The sequence below is a fragment of the Alosa alosa genome, chromosome 8 (genome assembly GCF_017589495.1).
Source record: "Alosa alosa isolate M-15738 ecotype Scorff River chromosome 8, AALO_Geno_1.1, whole genome shotgun sequence".
Classification (NCBI taxonomy): Eukaryota; Metazoa; Chordata; class Actinopteri; order Clupeiformes; family Clupeidae; genus Alosa; species Alosa alosa.
The window spans coordinates 10,852,543-10,869,656 of NC_063196.1; the positions used below are offsets into that span (position 1 = coordinate 10,852,543).

The window sequence follows — 17,114 nt, forward strand, 5'->3', positions numbered from 1 at the left end:
GGGGTGTGTGAACGTGTCATGCCTGGCAACCAGATTAGAATGGGAATGGGGGAGTGTGCGTGTTGGAGGTTGTGTATGCCAGTGGTGGTGGTGAGTAGAAGGTTGTGTATACCAGAGTGGTGGTGGTGAGTAGAAGGTTGTGTATGCCAGTGGTGGTGGGGAGTGAGGTCACAAGGTGGCTGCTATGCTACTAATATATGACGGAGGCACAGCTATTTCCGTGCTGCCTTCTCCCTCCCTCTGTAGAAAGGACAGACTCTTTCTAGCCACAAGCTCACTATGCTCACCATATCTCATGCAGACTCTCTAGCCACAAGCTCACTATGCTCACCATATCTCATGCAGACTCTCTAGCCACAAGCTCACTATGCTCACCATATCTCATGCAGACTCTCTAGCCACAAGCTCACTGCCCTGCCCATGTCTGGAAATTTTTTGTGGGTGTGAGTCGAATCACTGAAGCTCAACAAGCATCCTTGCATAGGCAGTAATGTTCTCTATAGGATCTGTGCAAGATACAGAATGTACAAAATGTATGCATGCATAATGAAACAGTATAGATTTGTACTAGATGACTGACTCTCAGGAAGACAGTGAACAAACAACATTCAGAGTGATATTTTAATGCCCACGGAATTGAACGAAATTGAACATAATATAAAAGATAATATCCATGGCACTATACATTTGAATGCAGAGTCTTTCACAGCACACAGACAATGTACAATTTTACAGCAATATCAGCAGTTACACATAAAAAAAGAATTTAGCATATTATCAAGACAATGCTCTTTGTAGATTTGAGAGGTACAATCATAAAGTGACAAAGTGAAATGAAAAAGGTCAACTTGTCGAAAAAGAGCAATGATGACTGGGCCTTTGGGCTGAAATGGTGAATGGTGGTTTGTGTGTGTGTGTGTGTGTGTGTGTGTGTGGGTGTGTGGTTCTCATGCATTTTCTGTGTCAGAGGACCCAAAAGTACCCTGAAGGTACGAGTCCTGGCATAGCCCCAGAAACGAATGAATTCCTTCTGCTGCCAAACACTGTCCTGCATGTCACACCCTTCCACACATACCTCACAGATCACCTACACAACATGGACTCTACCATCTGAACACAAAATAAAGCTTTCTCCAACACACCCTTCTCCATAGTGGTACATGCCATTGACATCTCCTGTTGTATGGTTGTTAGGGAACAACAGAAAAGAAGAGACTGACTGTATGCATTTAATAAAGAATGACACGACTGCACCCTTCAACTTTGCTGTTTTTCCATATTTTGCCTTAAGGGTGAAACAATAATATGCAGTTATGTAATAACACACATTGTATTACTTGCTAGGCACTGGGCCAAAAATTCTTTATAGTTCACACAAGAGGGTGCAGCTTTATCAAAAGGAAACCTAACCTATACATACGATCTACAGAATATAGTGCATTTAAATGTCATATGTGTGCAAACAAGTTAAGTCCATGCCTGGCCACACTGTGTCAACTTTAGTACTATTGTGCCAAACTGTCTTAACATAAATAATATATAAGGTGTTAGAGGGGCAGACAGTTCAAATCTGAGTTGTTATTCCAGAGGAGGACAAGGAATGAGGTTTGGGTGGTGAAACCAGTTGTTCCACAACCTACTCTCACCATCAAGGGCTTGAGATGCATTATGGTATCTAAAGTCTGTCTATAAAGAGAGGGTTCAAGGTCTGAATTAATGGAATGTTTCTCGTCATCCTTGTGCAGAAAACCTCCTGCTCAAACTTTAATCTCTCAAAGCAATCAATTTCAGGCTACAGGCCTTATGTTGTGAACAATTCATCATGGCGGGACACAGAGCTTTCTGGACTTTTAGTAGTCAGCTGAAAACAAGCATCAATAGGAATCTATGTTACAGAGTAATAACTATGAAGCAAACACACTGTACATGCAAATATTATTGGCTATTTATAAAATAATTATAGTCAGTTGTGGCAACGAACAACTGTAGCGTTATACAAAGAACTATGTGGTTGCAAAATCTATACTTTTTTCAGCTCATAAACATAACAAATATTGTAAAAGCCAACATATGTGACTAAACAATGTTTGGCATGGCAAGTGACCTTTGTATTAACATTTTTGTTTTCTAACAGGATTTCTATACTGGCCTGAAATCCCAAAGCAGACACTACTCCAAAAAAACAGGCTCGAATATGCAACAAGACGGTTGCCAAAACAATGCATTCACTTAACCACATAGAGTTGAGAAATTGTTGTTTACTAAATGTTGTTTTGTTTGTTTGATTTATAACATCTAGGCTCTCCTTATTTGTACAGTTTATGTTATGTAGACATGTGTAGTGTTTGTGTGGTGTGAATGGGGCAATTATCTTTTAAATCGAGTGCAGAAATCAAGTATGGAATAGAGTGGGATGCCCCAGCTTCTGGAATGTGTTACGCAACATGAAACCCTCAGTAAGGACCCTGCTGGCCACCAAATGCAGAGGGCTCACAAAGTAATTCACAAAATGGCAGAGTATTAGTGTGTGTTGGGTTACCAAGGGAATGTGTATGTGATGTGTGAGTAGTGATCAAAGGGCAGTGTGTCTAGGTGTGTTTGTGTGTGAGTGATTTGCGACTAGCGATCATAGGTTAATTCTGACCTGTGTGCGGTATACATATTTGTTTAAAGAAAAAGACAAATACTATCTTCTTGTTTGTTATGTCATTCAGTGGGTCAGTTTGATGTGTGTCAGAAAGGGTTGTTTTGCTCGTTTTGACCGGTAGCCAGGTCAGGTGGTCAGGTGCGGTTCAGGGCCACTCAGCTCAGTTCTAGTTCCGGTTCTAGGGTGTCTGCAGCGGGCCATCCTCTGTCTCCAGTTGGGCCAGCTGCCTCCTGAGGCTGTTCACTTTGTTCTGCAGCTCCTTGTTGTACTCAATGATGTGCACCATCTCATCATAGGCCTCGTCCAGCCACTTGGACGAGCGGTTCCAACGCAGGAACACACCTGTGGTGAAGAGAAAGAAAGAGAGAGAGAGAGAGAGAGAGAATTTAGAACAATTACTAGACATCCTTACAGTTCCATCAGATATGGTAAAGGAGTGAGGGAAAGGAAGAGACAGAGATGGAAGGAGGAAGAGAGAGATGTGGAGGAAGATAGACAAAGAAGAAGGGCTAACAACACAGAAAAAAGGAGAAAGAGAAAGAGAGAAGGGAGGAGACTGGATAGGGGAGAGACAGAAGAAAGGAGGGAGAGACAGAAAACCATGATGAAAGATGACTTGGCATTTTTTTTAAACAGAGGGAGGAGGGAGGGAGGAGAGAGAGAGAGAGAGAGAGAGAGAGAGAGAGAGAGAGAGAGGGGAAAAGACAGGGAGGGGAAAGTAAGAAGGAGAGAGAGACAAATGGAAAGAAGAATAGAGAGGAGGGTAGAGACAGGGACAGAAAAGAGGGGAGAGAAGGAGGGGAAGGAGAGGGAGATGAAGATTAAAGGACTGAAGCAAAGACAGTAAAGCATGGAGAGAGAGAGGGAAAAAAGAGGGAAGAGAGAGAGCAAGAAGGAGGGAGAAAGAAAACCATGATGAGGAATGACTTGGCATTTTCTTCGGTTGTGATTGCAAGGGGACTGCCACAGGAACACACCCACTGAAACACAATATAACATGCACCATACCCACTGGTGACATGCATGAAGGAGTGTGTGTGTGTGGCAGCATCAGGGTGTGTGTGTGAGAGAAAGAGAGAATGGACCTCCAAAAGAAATGGTGCAATCCTGTGCATTTACAACACTACCCTGTTCTTGGAATGGACACAAAAAAACAATTATTGGCTCACCCTACTTCCATAGCCAAGGAAAAGTTTGATAAGGTGTATGTGATGAAAACCAAAAGCAGTAGCCTGACGTAGCCATACTCAATTCTAGTCAGAATATGAGTCTGATACTGCACCATTGGGACGTAATTATGGGGCATGTTTCAACCAATACAGGGGCGGTGCCTCTGCACTCAATTGGATAGACCTAACCGATCAGAGCAACGAACTAGCTTACCGTGAGATGTAGGAAGAACACACGAACCATCCTTCTTCTCCACAAATGCCTTAACATTGTTTTCTGGTCTTTTGTAAAAGTTTGTTGCAAACATAATCAACCTAAGCATGCTCAGATGACATGATAGACGAGGCACTGTTGCTCATCTGTCCATCATTGTAAAGCCCGATTTGATTGGTCCGCCAGCTCTGGGGCGAGCATAGTTGTGTGCGGGACTAAGTTCGGCTGGCACCCAGGCTACATAAGCAGCCCATTAGAAAGAGAATGTCTGACCCAAGACAAAAGCTGCCAACCACTACTAGCAGACACTATGCAAGAGTGCTGAATGCAAAGAGAGAGAAACAGAGACACACATACACTTAGAGAGACAGAGAAACAGAGAAATAGAGAAATAAAGAGAGATGGGAGAGAACCTTAGGCAGGAATAGTAAAGTGGGTCAAAACTTCAAACACGGTTCTAGAGGTACAAAAAGGGAACAAGGGGTGAAAGAGACAAAAGGTACACCCCCACCCACCCCCCAATCCTTTCCATGCCTGCCACGTTTCCCTGCCTAAGTCACCTGACTTTGTTGCAAAACCCCCTCACCAGTCAGATCTGGACAGTAAACAATGTCCTCTATGGCTGGCATCTACATTGGCCAACGGAGCAACACTCACAACAGGATTGAGAGCACAAGTTTCAGACAGTTGGGAATCCATACAAGTGTCATGTTTCTCCGTCTATTGTTGGGAGTTTTGTACACCTAGAAGACATAGCGACAGAGACATACCTACACATTCACTCAGGCTGGGTTACCCCAGGTCAGATATATTAATAAAGTCAGTTACACTTACATACATAGGTCATTCCACGTCAATTCAACCAGGGCCCACGCACTTAGGTCTCAAAGAGGTCAAAGAGGTCTCTAAAACATATTGATGTCAATGGGGCATTTTGCCCATGTTCAGGGTGGAAAATAAAAAAGAAAGATTTGCATAAGACAAGTCAAATTGGTGTTTTCAAAAAGAAGGGATCATGGAGAATAAAGAAAAACATATTTAAAAAATCTTTGTATATTCCCACAAGGTGTTTGGGTGCTCTGAAAATGATAACCAAAATGATTTTTCAGACTTGTGAGGTCTGCTGTTCAGACCCTGAAGGGATTTATTTTCTGTTCATTGCTTTTTGTGAGAGTGTTTCTACTTATCTCAGTAAGGAAAATAAATCAAGAGCCTATGTTGAGTACAAATATGTCTTCTGAAGGCTTAAACAGAGCCCAGCCAAAAACTCCAATAAAATTTGTATCAACTTTGAGGGACAGCTATGACCATGCAGGATTATCCAGACCAAACGTGACGATTTTGCTACATACTATTCCTATTTATGTACCAGCATGCACAATTTGAGCCTCCTACATGGTTTAGTTCTTGCATTGTGGGCTTGTGAACTTTGACAAAAAAAAGAGGCCGAACAAATTCGACACCCCCCTCCCCCAGTAAAACTGGCTGTATCTTGGAAAGTATTGATCTTACATAAGAGTAATTTTACAGTGTGTCTCCTGGGTAACATAGGTACACCTGGTAATTTTTTCAGAATTTTTTGAGACCTAAGTGCGTGGGCCCTGGTTGAACTGACGTGGAATGACTCACATATATACACATACTTATTCATTTTTACTTATTCACTTATGTCAGTTATTACAAGGACCATACTCCCCAGAGCAACTTGGGGTTAAGTGTCTTGCTCAAGGGCACAACGGTGAAAGCCAGGAATGGAACCCACAACTTTTCTTTCTACTGCATGCTAGCCCAGATACTTAGCCACTATGCTACCACCACCCCAGTTTAGTATTCTTTACATACAGCCAGTTTCACACACATGGATCAAGTCTAGTCCTAGACTAAAAGAAAACGTCAAAGAAAATCTCCACTCAAATAGGACTTTGTGTACGGCAAACTGGCTCATAATGTCAATATGCACAGTATGGTGTAGTACACACATTAAATTGAGCTCTGGTGCAAATACATACTAAGTTAGGCAGTACATATATACTCAATTGCAAGCGTCATAACAAAGGGTCTGAATCCTTACGTAAATGGGATATTTCAGTGCACACACACTCACACACAACCACGCACACGCGCACACACAGTATATACAATCATACATATATACACAGTTAGACAGCTTCTCTCACTTCCACATACTGTACCACAGGGCTTGGATCGTTCAGAATTGTACACATAAAGCTGAAAGCATTCACAAATATTTGTCGTATTTGCAATTTTTCTTTTTTTTTTTACATTTGTAAATACGCAGTCCCAGTGCCAGACAGTGGCAGTCAGGGTGTGAGCTGTTTCTTCTTGCTCTCTCACACACGCTGCACACCTCAGATCGCTCAGGCTTGTTCTTTACATTTTAGCGAGGCACTGGAATGTAGACTACTTTTACACCACTTTGACACCAGAGTGCTTATGGTATTCCCGCATGTGCCACTTCACCCCCACCTCCGTGACCCCTGGTCCCTCAAGCCCCTCCCATCCCGCGGCTGACTGTCCGTCAAACTCGTTGACTCCGCCGTCAGCTGATGCAAGACACTGCTCTGCTTTCCTCAAGCAGACCAGGCCCTAACAGCATCCAGGCGCTTCCCGCCAGTTGAACAAAAAGGAGGAGACGTGGGATGTTTAACGTATCAAAGAACCACAGCAATTTCGGTTTCCTGCTTCTCTAACCGGCAAAGGTTGTCATTACGGCTGTAACATGTCAGACACGGTACAATTTAACTCTTTCAAAAAGTATGAGGTGAAATAGAGTAGCGTACTCAAATTTTTGTCACATTGTATGTTGACTTGTGTTTGAACCACCATGTCAAGCTGTAGGGATATATTGTGTGCCAAGACATTCACTCTTTAAATGAATTTCCTCAAATGCAAAACCTGTGCCTATGCCTTGTCCTGCAATGTCTTTTGTCTGTCACGCAAATCAAAGCTGTAGCCATTGAGTCAATATGGGGGGGGGACTAATTACAAGACTAATCATTACACAGAAGTGCTTACCAGTTCCTGGAATACATATCCTAGACATCAGTGTTTACTGCTATACAAGTCCTACAATTACTCATCTGATACAAGGTAAAGACTGAACAGAACTGAATCATCCACATGCCTCCTTTTCTTGTAAGTACTTCTAAGAGGACCACCCATTTTCCACAAACTGTGAAAGGGAGTCTAGCTATTTGGCAAGGTCTTACAACAGTCATTGTTCTGCATTCTGCAAGTAAACCAAGTGTGTTACTGTATATTGAGTCAAAAACACAAGTAAAAGTGGGAAATGTTATGCTCCTTGAGCAAACAGCCAAATAACAGAAAAAAGTTGCCTCAAGTCTAGAGGGTAAGAAGTGTGGAGAGACAATCACTAACGATATCCCATGCACTGGAAGGAATTATCAGATTTAAATATCTGTTGTCTTCAGATATGTTACACAATCTGAATTCGTCTTTAAATATTTCAGAGGAGGATGGCTTAGAAAGGTAGATTAGCAGAGGAATCTAATGTGACAATGTGGTCACAATTGAAGTCGCACATGCCACATCACCAGTTTCTGACTGCCCTACACAGACAGCTGCGCTGGCTCCTGTTAGTGGGGATATATGCTCTGTGGACATGTGGGCCACACCTCCCTGGTGTCTACATGCAAACATCCAGGAGATAAATGAGTGGTGGGAAGCCATGTCAAAAAGACTCCTCTCCACCTCTGTGCATGCTGATGAATGAGAAAGAGACCAGATCACAATAGATGCAAGAGGCCAGATCCAAAACACTTGATAGGTAATGGGTAATTAACCTGTTTAGAGCAGCACTGGCTACAACAGCTGAATTACTGCACAAAAGCAGCAATAACAATGCGAGTACTGAAGCCCAAGGCTACTGAAGACATTAGTTAAGTGTTAATTTGATAGATCGGCAGAGTCTGAAGTCAAGGGTCACTGCAAGCATTTGTCAACAATCTGTGACTAACAGTAGATGGTGCAACTGATGATTCACTGGTGCGGTTTCTGCAAGACTATGGGAATTTTCAAAATACACTAGCATTTGCTAAATTACAGATTAGCCTTTAAGAGGGAATTTAAATGTAGATAAAAAAATACCACAAACTGTGAAAGGCATTTTAAGTCTTAAATGAAGTCTAGCTATTTGAAAAGCAACAGTCATTGTTCTGCATTAGAAAAAATAAACCAAATGTGCTGCACTGGGTCAAAAACACTGTTGTCTGACCCACATTCATAAATTCTGTGGGCATGTGAGCCAGATGAGCAAAGTGGGCAAAGATCCATGAAATAAAAGACCGGTTGGAAGCCATTAAAAGAAGACTCCCCTTTTTGTAAATACTATGATGATAACTAGGCAGATTCAGCATAGGCAGGCATTGCAGCATACAGTACTGTACTGTTTTGGCAGGATGACGGCAGGGTCACATGGGAGGCACAACTGAAGTGTTGTGTTTGCGGAGCATATGCTGCAACAATTAGCTTCCACTACAATGAATAGAACTGGCTACATCAGACGTAAGAGCGCTGCGCGCATTAAAAAAAAAATAGACTTCAGTTGTGCACTCAGTGGATCCCGACTGTGAGAGACTAGAAGCCCACAGCCCCCAGATGCTGTGAAGGGCACCAATCTCCAAAGACCTGCCATGCACAAAACAGATCCAAAGTGTATTATAGGTAACGGGCAAATAACTAATCCAGAGCAGTACTGGCTACAACATCTGGATTGTTGCACTGAACCTGGGGCAAAAATAACAATAATAATGCAAGCCCTGAACGAACCCCAAGGTTCAAGGAGACGTTAGGGGTGCTAATTTGATAGACAGGCAAAGTCTGAAGTCGTAAGTGTCAAACACACGTGGCAAAGGTCATTGCTAGCACTTGGACCCGTCTTTCAAATAAGAGCCTTAGGACTGTTTCAGTAGTATATCACTAAGTTAAGGAGAGAGGTTAGCATAAGGCAGCTACTTGTGTGTACTGCAGAGGACCAAAGCACCTCTGGCAAGCCAGCTGTTCAACATGTCTGAACACCATTCTGACAAAACAGGCCAGGCAAAAAGAGGAACTTCCTGAACTGTAATCGCCTTGGAGACAACAATAAACAGACAGCTGGAATCAAGCATTTGTCAACAATCTGTGAGTAAGAGCAGATGATACAACAAATATTCACTGGCTGCAAGACTACAGGAATTTCCAAAATTGGAAACTTTCCATGGGAAATAACAGGAATATGGAATTAAAAGGAATTTAGGGGTATTAATGGGAATACACTCAACATTTGCTAAATTACAGATTAGCCTTTAAGAGGGATTTTAAATGTAGGCTATCCCCTGCATGCACTGTGCATGCCTTGAAATATTGCAAATTGTTAAAAGTTTTCTGCCCCTTTACAACTGTAGTACCAATGCAACATTTCTACCTGGAGAGGAGCCTGGCCACCTTGGGAAGGTAGCACACTGCTGCCCCCTGGAGGTGAACCTATGAATGATGTGAAACTTGAATGAAGAGGACCTTCTGCCCATCTTCAGCCTATCAGGGACCATCGAAAAATAACAAAAAAGTGTGACCTTTTTAATCAGTCTACTACTATCTCCTTTAATTACCTTTTTTGGAACTTGTGGTGTTTGTAAAAGTAGTACCGGTATTTACTTTTAATAGTAGTATTTACTTAGTTGTTACCCTACAGCCTCATTTGTGTGAGTAAGTGCTCTGCTGGCCACTCACCCTCCCACAGCAGCAGGCTCTGCGGGGCCACGGAGGGCCAGATGACCAGGCCGTTGGGCTCGTACAGCGGGTTGGTGAAGCGCTCCAGCTCCTCGGCCCGGTTCACCCACGACCACAGCGACACGGTCTTCTGGGGCAGCTTCAGCTTGGCCCTGAGGAGAAGGAGACAATGGCATAAACACACACACACACACACACGGAAACATACATAACAAACATTATCCGGAGTAAAATGCACTTTAGATCAATTTACGGATGATTGGGAGTACATATGTTGAGTTGACATCAAAATCATGTCATTCGGATGTGTTTTGAGAAAGTTCAATTTTACCGTTTTTAGTCAAAACTCGTTAGCGTGGAAGTGAGAAGGGCATATTATTTCGCCGCTACAAAACGCTATTTTTATACCTTGCTGGCTTGATGAAATTCATTCTGGACTCTCTATCCGACCACATAAAGACCTCGGGATACTTCGGTTTGGCTTTAGGGATCCTCTACTCACTACCACGTAAGTGTAATGTTGTTTGGAACTGTAGAAGAGGTATAAAAATAGCGTTTTGTAGCGGCGAAATAATATGCCCTTCTCACTTCCACGCTAACAAGTTTTGACTAAAAACGGTAAAATCGAACTTTCTCAAAACACATCCGAATGACATGATTTTGATGTCAACTCAACGTGTGTACTCCCAATCATCCATAAATTGATCTAAAGTGCATTTTACTCCGGATAATTCCTTTAACACACACAGTCACACATAAAATCATACACACACATAAAACACAATCACACACACAGCTTGGCCTTTAGAAGGAGGAGAGGCAGCATGAACACACGCACACATGTAGGTAAATAAATGCATACAATCATACAAGCACATACAAAACAATTAAACACACTAAGCTTCGCCCAAAGCAGAGGCAGCATGGACATATGAATACGTGTGTGAACAGATACACTCTACATTAACTCATCAACTGACTACTCCCAAACTTTCACAGACTACGAATTTCCTTACGAATGACCTTTAATGCACGAAAAATCCATTTCCTTGACAAAACCAGCCAATGTATTACGGCAAGCATGTGAATTGACCTAATTTTGAAGATGATGAAAACAAAATTTCCTAACAATCCAAGACTTGGCCCAAAGCCCCTGACTTGTCTGGAATAGACTTCAAATTCCATGATAATTTCAACCTTTAATCAAACCTTCAATCACCCACTCAATATTTAAGATGCAGTTCATGATCCTATTGTGGTTTCATGAAAGGTTGTTGATATTTGAGCTCAACAGCTATCGGTAATCAAATTACAACACACACACACACACACACACACACACACACACACACACACACACACACACACACACACACACACACAGGGGTTGGAGCTTTGTTAGACTATAATAGCCCCATTCATACTGTGGGCCAGCCTGGTACTGACCTGTCGGCGGCACAGTTGCCCATGAAGGTGCCGAACTGTGAGGCGTAGGCGTGCTCGAAGAGCAGGAGAAGGAAGGCCTCTCCGAACTGGAAGGAGCAGGGGAACTGGCGCAGGATCTGCCACACGCAGTCCAGGAAGAGCAGGAAGACGGGCGCCTCGCCACGGAGCTTCCCGTTGGAGTGGGCCGACTGTGCACACCGCTGCTGGAACGGGTGGCCCGCCTAGACACGCACGCACACCGCACACCGCACACGCACACACACACACACACACACACACACACACACACACACGAAGGGGTTGGGAACAAGGCTTTTGATAGTCTATACAGAGTATCTGACCTGTTGAGGTCATCATATTTAATTAACATTCTGTCATGAGACTCAGTTCTTCATTTCTGAACCAAATGGAATCCACTGGTTTTCCTAATCAACCATAACCATTTGTTACCGTTATGTTTTTATAGGACACAACAACAGAAAAACAAACACATACATAAATAAACAAACAAACAAACAAACACAGTCTTGGCATCACTTCCTCCATCCTCCCAAGCCCACCTGCAGCCACTCCCGCTCGACCAGCGCCTGGAAGCCCCGGATGGTTCTGCTGGACGGGTCCAGGATGATCTGGGCCAGAGAGGTCACCAGCAGAGTGGAGTCTGTTCCTTCGGTGCCGTGGACCAGCACAGATGCACCCTCCCTGTGAGAGATGTACGTAAAGACACACACACAGACACACACAGACACAGACACAGACACAGACACAGACACACACACAGACACACACACAGACACAGACACACAGAGACACACAGACACAGACACAGACACACACACACAGAGACACACAGACACAGACACAGACACACAGACACACAGACAGACACAGACACACAGACAGACACAGACAAACACACAGACACACAGACAGACACAGACACAGACACAGACACAGACACAGACACACGTGGATGATTAGACCAGAATGTGGCACGAACACTGACACTTGCAGCACAGTCCCCACCCCCACACCTATGTATTTGATGGCTTATTTCCGACCGTCCTCTGTGCTTCCTTCCTGGGCGATGGTGATGGGCTTACCTGTCGATGCACTGGGCAGCCAGGCAGGCAGTGGTCAGGATCTCCTTGACGTGGCTCTGCCAGCTGGAGGCCTCCAGTTTGCTGAGCCAACGGTCCATGCTGTGGGACTGGTCATTACAGGCCTCGGCCAGCTTGATCAGGCTCTCCTGCAGGAGACTGTGCCTATTGGGGGGAGGGGGTTACAGGGTTTTACTGGTGCTTATATTCAAAGTGGCTACTGGCTACTGCATGGTAGCCTAGCTCTTTAGCCACTACTCGACCACCACTGAAAGGGAGATACTGCATTTACTGTGTACGAATTCCTTTTATCCTGTACAAATTTCCCATGTGTCTTCTAAATGGCCTTGAGTGAAAGTATGCAGTGTGTGCACCTCTCAATGGCCTTGTGGATCCTTCTCCACTGTGGGTAGTTGGACTCCAGCTCAAAGCCTCCGCCCCGCGCTTTGGCCTGCTGTGCCACGGTGATGGTGCGCGTGTCGATGATGTAGCCACGCTTGCCCGCCCGCAGCGTGGCATTGATCAGCTTCTCGTCCTCCTTGCAGCGTCGGCCGTTGGTGCCGGTGAGGGGCTGGCTGGAACGCATCATCACCTGGGGACAGAACAGAGAGGGGAGGGGTAAAAGGGGCAGGAGACAGCGATGATGGAGAGTGATATGATATCAGTGGGCCAGTTAAAGGAGAATTCTGGCATTTTTCAACTTGGGCTCTATTGTTAGATGTTTTTGAGTACTGTCGACTGTTGACTGTCAAACTCATTTGTCGAACTCCTTTACCCCCCCATTTCCTCAGAGAAGAATATGTGAAGTTTATCTTCATTTATACTTCAATAAAGTATCTATCTATCTATCTATCTATCTATCTATGCATCTGTCATTCTTGCATACTTCCAGCGTTGTATAGATCTGCCTGAACGTAAGGCATGTTTGTATTGTTTGCAATGTTTACAATACTTTGTTTTTTCTGTAGGGACCCTCACCACACTACCACAGAACTATAGTTATATTTTGAGAATTGTCAGTGGTATAAAATAGCGTTTGTTTTTTATTGTGCTATCTTGTCTCTTAGCTTTCACTTTAAGCCATTTCATTGTTAATGCAAACAACGGTCTTGCACAAAACTCCACTAATTAACTTAATTCTGCATTCAAGCGAAAGTTTGAACTTGTTATCTCCCGTAAATAGACACAAGGTTGTTTCAACTCTGGAATTTCCCTTTAAGGGATAACGATTTCTTGTGATGCCCAAAAGACAGAATAGGATACTAGAATTCATATAGCCAAGTGGCAAAGTATCAGAAGAATCAGAAACACCTTTAATTATTTTTTTTTATCTGCTGTTTAGATTTCCTATTTCTTCTCTCTCTCTCGCACTCCCTCATAGAATATGAATGTAAGAAGTGTAAATAAAGAAAATAAATGTAGCTTAATGAAACCTATATTAAAAACTATAATGAGACATGTGCAATGTAACATGTGCTTCAAAGCAGAGTGAAAACCGTGCAGCTTCTCCCAGAATCCCCCCTCACCATGCCGTTCTTCTTGTGGTAGTAGCTGAGCACTGGGAAGCGGCCGCCGTGGCGGAAGGTTGACACCTTGCGGAGGGTGTCATCGTCGATGTCCTTTGGCACGGTGACAAGCGCGGGGTAGGATGGACACACGCTGAAGTCCTTGTTCACCTCACTGAGTCGCCACTCATCTGTCTGTATGAGGGGAAAGAGAGAAATAACACACACAAATAAATATACTACACCTACAAAAAATAATAATACAAACAACAGTGCCTGACAGTAATTAATAATACTTTATTTATTTATTAATTCATCCATCCAAGTTTTATCAGCAAAAATTTGTCAATATAAACCAATCTTGGTGCAGATGAGCTATACCAAGCTCTTCCATCTGCCACTTCCATCTAGTCTGGTTCTGGCAGCAAGCCAGCACAGCACCAAAAGGAATTGCCAATCTTTCGCAATCATACAGACTTCCCTAAACTCCCACTGTCCAACACTTATCTGTAACCAACCACAGCATTGTGAAATATATAATTTAATTTAAAGCCTCTCAGGTAGTGAAATCCTGTTTTGTTAGAGTATGCAGGACTTTTATAGAACTTTACCAGAATCTGCAAACCTAAGGGACGCAACTGCTCAATAACAGAATATCTCAAGTGCCCGGTCTAGACAGATAGATAGATAGATACTTTATTGATCCCCAGGGGAAATTCAAGGCCTCTTAGCTACTCTCTTAGCAGACCTCAATTTGGTTTTGATTTATCTCTAATTCACACTCAGGTCCCAAAAGCACTTACATAAATAAAGCCATTCTACTATAAATGTGAAAAAGACAATGGGTAGCTATCATTATTATCTAAGCTAACATCCTCACATAAGCATTCCTCTGATTCGAAAACATTTCACCTGGAATGCCACATATCTAATCTGCCACAAATCGATCAGTATCTGTGAGTATTCCATGTGACAGAACAGACAGGACAGTCACTGCAGTTATCAGGATGAACCGAACCACGAGTATGTGGGCCCAGTAACCTACCATGGATTCCAGGTCTTTGAAAGCCTCTTCGGGAAGGAAAGAGTTCCATCCATCTTCGATGACCTCAAACAAGGGCCGATAGAAGAAGGGATATTTGAGGGACACGGAGTCCAGGGTGGAGAGAGCCTGGAGACAAGACATGGAGACGCAGTTGAGCCTTCCTCTGACTGTATAAAGGGCTGTTCAGACCAGGAATGATAACTATAAAGATTACTGTAACTATCACAATAGTGTCCACACTGACCAATGATAAGGAAAGTCTCTCTTCATGTTGATGAATGTGATGGCTATAATTGGATGGATTCTGATTTTCCGTCAGCTGTTAATCGTTAATCGTGTGGACATTGTCATTGACATTAGCTAGAGCCATGCTTTTTTGCCATAATCTTTATAGTTATCGTTGTTGGTGTAAAAGGCCCTTAACACAAAAGAACTAGCCTAAAGACCTGAAGTTATTGGACTAGCATGTGAACTTGCTGACTACGGTCTGGTTTGTTCTCATGACGAGAAGCCAGTGGTTCAAGGTCATGACTAGATAATTCTAGGTGACGAAAAGTTTATTGCTCACATGAACACCATGATTTTATGTAGATCATTTGCTGGAACTTTACAACATTACATTCAAGCAGTTCTGGGCATGTTAAGTGGAACTGAAATCAATGTGCACACACCTCAATGGAGCTGGCGATATTGAGACACTCCTCCATGCCAGGAATGTCCAGCTGGATAGTTCTCAGGTCTTTACATTTCACAATAATGGACCCAGAGGAGCCCACAAACCTGGATGCAGAGTTTGGTACATGGGTTAATGAAAAGAATTTCATCTGGACTGTGTGTGTGTGTTGCAAAGTAACACCGTAATGATTTCTCTATACAGGCATATGACATACAGTAGAGAAAAAACGAGGTTCTGATTAATGAGCTAGATGGAACAAAGCTGTGTATAGAGTTTAAAACAACAAAAAAACGTAATTTCTTTTCCGGTTTTCTTTAGAATTTAGACAACATGCACTTTTCTCACAAATGTATGGGCTTGCCGTACCTCTTCTCGATGGCGTCTATGTTGCCGTGTAGCAGCCACAGCTCTTCTGTGTTGTCCTGTCGCGATGATAATATCAGGTGGTGTCCGGTCAAACACAGCGTGCCCTCCACCACAGGCATGAAGGGACGATGGAGGACCACCCCGTCGACGCGGGGGGTCTTTATCAACTCAGCAAACTCCATTCAAATGTCACGAGGGGCTGATATCCTAAAGGCATGAACAGGTTGGTTGAGCAACTCAAGAGGAGGGTGCACACTTCGTTAGAAAATCATGCACTGCATTAGCCGTATTGAACAGCAAAGCAGAAGCAGACTGTGACAGGATGATACTTTTTCCAAGATGACAACATCTTGCCACTCAACGTTAGTTTGAAAACAGTGGACAGTCCATTTGTTTAGAGACTGGGTAATGTAGTCTGTATAGCTGCTAATATGCTAAGATAAAGCGAAGTAGGCCTATTATCGATAACTGATGCAGTGAACAATGAATTGCCAAGCTAACCTAGCTATGTCACCCATGCTAGCTTCACTAGCAAACATTAAGCCTGTTTAGTGAATATTAAGGCTAACATGTATACATTTATCTGAAAACCAATAAAGACTTCACTGATATCAAATAAACATTGTATAGCCTTATACTCTGTTGTTATCGGTCCGGAGAACACATAATAAACAAATACCTGTCAACTCTTTTTCTTCCTTAATTGAGATTCTTCTTCACTTATTTTAGTTGCAGTATTTGAACGTCAATCATATACTTCCAGCATTGTACTGCCACCACGTGGCGTGGAGTATGGTGGTCAGTAAGTCAATGTGAGGTGAAATAGGGCTTTTAATTACACAATAATATTCTTCTAAAAAGAGGCAGGCTTACTTATTAGTATGGCATTGTGAAGAGATATACTCAAAGGATGCACCAGACTGTTATTTAGAATCATGAACCCTCTACCACTGTTTGCTAGTGTGCCTTCTGCTGTGTTGTCTCTTGATGCATCACTGCCACCAAGTGTCCTGGAATGTATTGCAAACAACTGTGAAAAACATGATTGGTCGGATAATTTTTAAGGGAATGTAAGCGTAAACACGTTTTATAATAATGTGATGCAAACACCTAGCCCAGAAAGAAGGTAGGCCTGAATTAAGCTATGACCACTGTAAACTATGCGGATTATTGTCGCACTACCGCGACCATTAAT

At 43.1% G+C, this 17,114-nt stretch overlaps 1 protein-coding gene across 1 annotated transcript; it reads right to left on the reverse strand.

Annotated features, from left to right (window-relative positions):
- Nucleotides 1–1,734: 1,734 nt before the first annotated feature.
- On the reverse strand, nucleotides 1,735–16,693 carry mtmr9 (myotubularin related protein 9). The gene is made up of 11 exons (XM_048250716.1): nucleotides 16,599–16,693; nucleotides 15,920–16,126; nucleotides 15,549–15,657; nucleotides 14,878–15,003; nucleotides 13,854–14,027; nucleotides 12,702–12,919; nucleotides 12,331–12,492; nucleotides 11,788–11,929; nucleotides 11,228–11,448; nucleotides 9,782–9,933; nucleotides 1,735–2,989 (listed from the first exon to the last, which is right to left on the reverse strand). Exons 2-11 carry the CDS (start codon nucleotides 16,099–16,101, stop codon nucleotides 2,826–2,828), a joined length of 1,650 nt encoding a protein of 549 aa, XP_048106673.1. The 5' UTR covers nucleotides 16,102–16,126; nucleotides 16,599–16,693; the 3' UTR covers nucleotides 1,735–2,825.
- Nucleotides 16,694–17,114: the final 421 nt, after the last annotated feature.